This window comes from Hyperoodon ampullatus, assembly GCF_949752795.1.
Source record: "Hyperoodon ampullatus genome assembly, chromosome: 2".
In the NCBI taxonomy this organism is placed as follows: domain Eukaryota; kingdom Metazoa; phylum Chordata; class Mammalia; order Artiodactyla; family Ziphiidae; genus Hyperoodon; species Hyperoodon ampullatus.
This window is the reverse complement of record NC_136915.1, coordinates 160,710,619-160,715,216: the sequence shown is the minus strand read 5'-3', so window position 1 is coordinate 160,715,216 and position 4,598 is coordinate 160,710,619. Positions and strand designations below refer to the sequence as shown.

The following is a 4,598-nucleotide window of genomic DNA, read 5'->3' as shown; positions in this document are numbered from 1 at the left end:
GCCAGTGTAACCAAATAATTATAAATGTTTTTAAAAATCAGTAGGCCCTCAGAATTTCATCCACTTTGCCCATCCTTATCAGTGCTAGTGTTTCCTGCAAGTTCCATCTTAGATCAGCCTACTAGTCTTCATCTTATTAGACTAGGAGATCACAAATACAAAAACAAACTACTGTACACACAAAGTTTAGGGACCTTCTGATTCTCCCTTTCAGAAATCTTTTCTACACCCTTCTCTAACACTCATCCCTTTCTCCAAGTGCTCAGGACAGCCTCTGGGTCCCCCCTAATCCTCTCTACAGTGCCAGGTCTGTGGTCTTTAGTAACCATGTCTGTGCTCCCAAAACCTCCTCTCTCTGGCATCTTCTGTATTCTCCCATTCCCTACGCTCCATCCAAGTGCTTACTTTCCAAGTATCTCTCAGTTAGATGTCGGAAACAGTCAATAAATATTAAGCTAATTCACAAAATTTAAATAGCTAATAGCTTCATACTCACGGGTTTTAAAAGAGGTTGCCTAGTTAATGTTACCGTGTCTCTAACTGGGGATACTAAAGCTTTAGTCAAATGCAGATTTTCGTGCTCCCATTAAATCCATGGGCAGGCAGGTCACAACCTCTCTTAGCCAAGCAAGGAAGTTTTCCTGTAGCCGGGCGCCATCCCCATTACTATCAGATAGAGCAGCAACTAATTCAGTCATGTTGATGGATGCTGAGATGGTGCCCAGACTTGTCCACAGTCGGAGCTACAGAGCTAGAGGGTGAGTAACTAATTTCCTCCTGGCCTGAAGTGCTCCAGGTCACCCCTGGTTACAGGGAAAATGACATGAGTCACTGTGTCTCCTGAGCCAGCTCATCCAGAGTGGCACAGCTAAGCCACCAATAACAATAGGTGTATGCAGAATGCGTGTGGTTTCACCCCATTAGTTCCAAAGCTCTAACTCTAATTTCCCAGAAGAAAGGTTAGGGAAACTGCAAAATGTGGCAGTTACAAAAAGCACTTCAATCCAATACCCAACAGGGGAAAAAATGCAGAGAAACTTCTGAACTTCAGTCACTAAGCCAACCCAAAACAAGGCTGTACCTGCCCAAGAGTATCCCTTCCCTGGGGGAACTTTAAATGGTTGCGAGGGTTTTCTGTAGAGCTAGAGGTGAGGAATTTTTGTTGTTTTGTTTTTATGCCAAGGTTTCATTTATTAAACAAAGATTTATAAGTACCTACTATGTGCCAAGTGTTGTGCTCGGCACCTTTGCTTCAAATCTGAATATGGATCAGTCCCTGCTCTGAAGGAAGCTACAATCCAGCAAGGGGGTGGCAGCGGGGATTCGTGCAAATGATGAAACAAACAGAAATAAAATAAATTAAGCCCTATAAGAGAGTATAGGAGAACAGAGATGAGAGCAGAGGTGGGTAAGTCCTCACGCCAGGAAGGAGACAGAGCTGGGAGTGGGGATCCCATGGAAAGGAGGCAAGCTGGGTTGGGGGCGGGGAGGGAGTCGAGGGGGGAAGGGGAGTGAGGAGAAGTGGGTGAGGGGAGAAGGGTGGAGGGTTGGGGGGTGGTAAGGTCCTTCAACAACCACAGCGGGGTAGCGAGGGGGATGGGCAGCACCCGCACCCCAGGGCGCTAGTCGAGGCGAGCAGAGCCACCCTGGCCCGCAGGGCTTGGACGCCAGGCCCCAGGCCCCGGGCGGGGGGAGTGGGGACAGAGCTGGCAGACCTCCTCAGGAGGGGCCAGTTCCTTGAGCCTTCTTCATTTCGTCGGAGAGCGCCTCCTTCAGGGCCCGGTAGGCCTTGTCCAGGCTGTGGTTGGCCATGATCAGGTCAAACAGGCCGGGCTCCTTGCTGCTCTCCAGCTTTCAGGTCGGCCCGGGCGGCGGCCAGGCTCTGCCCTGTGTCTGTGTTCCGCTGCTCCAGGCGGCCCAGCGAGGGCGACCGCAGGAAGATGCAGGTGGGCGGCAGGTCAGTCTTCCCGATGTTGCGCACGCCCTGCAGGACCACGTCCAACAAGCAGATGCGCTTCACGGCTTGCACCGCCCTCACGGCCGCTTTGCTGGTCCCATACAGATTCCCTGAGACCTCGGTGTGCTCCATGAAATTCCAACGAAAGACACAGTTCTAACCCTAGATTTTTATATCAGCTTATTTTTCTTTTGTTTCTTGTTTAACTCTTTTTTCAGTAGTTATGTTTCATAATCTACTTCAGAGATTCAGAGCAAGCAACTAATGCATCTGAAGAGATTCAGAGCAAGCAACTAATGCATAATCTACTTCAGAGATTCAGAGCAAGCAACTAATGCATCTGAAGAGATTCAGAGCAAGCAACTAATGCATCTGTTTAACTGATCCAGTTTAAATGATTATGAAAAAGTTGGAAATGAAAAGTTACATTTCAACTTTATTTCCTCAGTTAGCCTGATAATTGGGAGATAAGTATAGAATATGCCACATCCACTCCAAAGTATATTTACAGGAAAAATGCCAGAGGTCTGGCTCCCTACTCATTTTCTCTAAGAGTTTCCAGATGCTCTAGATGCACCTAAAATATACAATTTTATATGGCAAACCACTCATGTATTCCTTCTAAACTAATTTTAAAAATTATAAACATAAAATATATGCTTATGAGTTAAAATAAAAGTACAGAAGGGAATAACAGTTACTCCCCAGAAGTAATCACCGTCAAAAGCTTTGCAAATCTCTTTCCAATATACATATTAGAACAAGAAGATTGTATTGCAGATTATGGCCTCTCCAGAATTTCTATTGGGTTGGCCAAAAGGTTAGTTCGTTTTTTTCAGTAAGATAGCTCTAGCAGCACTTAGTGGTCTTTAACTTCATTTGAAACAATTTTGTTAGATGTGAAAGCTGTCGTATCAGTGAGCATTTAAAAAAAGACATCAGGGCTTCCCTGGTGGTGCAGTGGTGGAGAGTCCGCCTGCCGATGCAGGGGACACGGGTTCGTGCCCCAGTCCGGGAGGATCCCACATGCCGCGGAGCAGCTGGGCCCGTGAGCCATGGCCGCTGAGCCTGCGCGTCCAGAGCCTGTGCTCCGCAACGGGAGAGGCCACAACAGTGAGAGGCCCGCGTACCGCAAAAAAAAAAAAAAAAAAAAAAAAAAAAAGACATCAAAATCGTTGGATTTTTGTGTAGCCATTTTAATATTGAAGATGGAAGGAAAAAACAACATTTTCAGCATATTATGCTTTATTATTTCAAGAAAGGTAAAAACGCAACTGAAAGGTAAAAAAAGATTTGTGCAGTGTATGGAGAAGGTGCTGTGACTGATCGAACATGTCAAAAGTGGTTTGTGAAGTTTCATGATGGAGATTTCTCGCTGGATGATGCTCCACGGTCAGGTAGACCAGTTGAAGTTGATAGCGATCAAATCGAGACATTAATTGAGAATGATCAACATTATACCACGCAGGAGATAGCCGATATACTCAAAACATCCAACTCAAGTGCTGAAAATAATTTGCACCAGCTTGGTTATGGTCATCGCTTTGATGTTTGGGTTCCACATAAATTAAGAGAAAAAAACCTTCTTGACTATATTTCCTCATGCAATTCTCTACTTAAACGTAACAAAAATGTTCCGTTTTTATTTATTTTTATTTTTATTTTTTTTTTGCGGTACGCGGGCCTCTCACTGTTGTGGCCTCTCCCGTTGCGGAGCGCAGGCTCCGGATGTGCAGGCTCAGCGGCCATGGCTCACGGGCCCAGCAGCTCCGTGGCATGTGGGATCTTCCCAGGCCGGGGCACGAACCCGTGTCCCCTTCATCGGCAGGCGGACTCTCAACCACTGCGCCACCAGGGAAGCCCTTAAATGTTCCGTTTTTAAAACAAATTGTGAAGGGTGATGAAAAGTGGAAACTGTACAATAATGTGGAAGAGAAGAGATCACGGGGCAAGCGAAATGAACCACCACCAACCACATCAAAAGCTGGTCGTCTTCCAAAGAATGTGGTGTTGTGTATATAGTGGGACTGGAAGGGAGTCCTCTATTATGAGCTCCTTCTGGAAAATGAAACGATTAATTCCAACAAGTACTGCTCCCAATTAGACCAACTGAAAGCAGCACTCAACGAAAAGCCTCCAGAATTAGTCAAAGAAAATGCATAATCTTCCATCAAGATAATGCAAGACCACATGTTTCTTTGATGACTAGGCAAAAACTGTTACAGCTTGGCTGGAAAGTTCTGATTCATCCGCCATATTCATCAGACATTGCACCTTTGGATTTCCATTTATTTTGGTGTTTACAAAATTCTCTTAATGGAAAAAATTTCAATTCCCTGAAAGAGTGTAAAAGTCACCTGGAACAGTTCTTTGCTCAAAAAGTTTAAAAGTTTTGGGAAGATGGAATTATGAAATTGCCTGAAAAATGGCAGAAGGTAGGGAAACAAAAGGGTGAATATGTTGTTCAATAAACTTCTTGGTGAAAATGAAAAATGTGTCTTCTATTTTTACTTAAAAAGCGAAGGCACTTTCTGGCCAACACAGTATATTGGAGAGGATGTGTCTGTGTGTGTTTGGGGGAGGGGTGTGCAATCTGGTTAAATGGAAAGGCTAGGAGAGAAGCTTCATTTGCATAGTAAGC

At 45.1% G+C, this 4,598-nt stretch overlaps 1 protein-coding gene across 1 annotated transcript; it reads right to left on the bottom strand.

Annotated features, from left to right (window-relative positions):
* Positions 1-1,719: 1,719 nt before the first annotated feature.
* Positions 1,720-2,089, bottom strand: LOC307066531 (guanylate kinase-like; the record flags this gene model as incomplete). The annotated part of the gene is given in 2 exon segments (XM_079723707.1): positions 1,720-1,854; positions 1,859-2,089. Coding segments are annotated over 2 exon segments (366 nt in total).
* Positions 2,090-4,598: the final 2,509 nt, after the last annotated feature.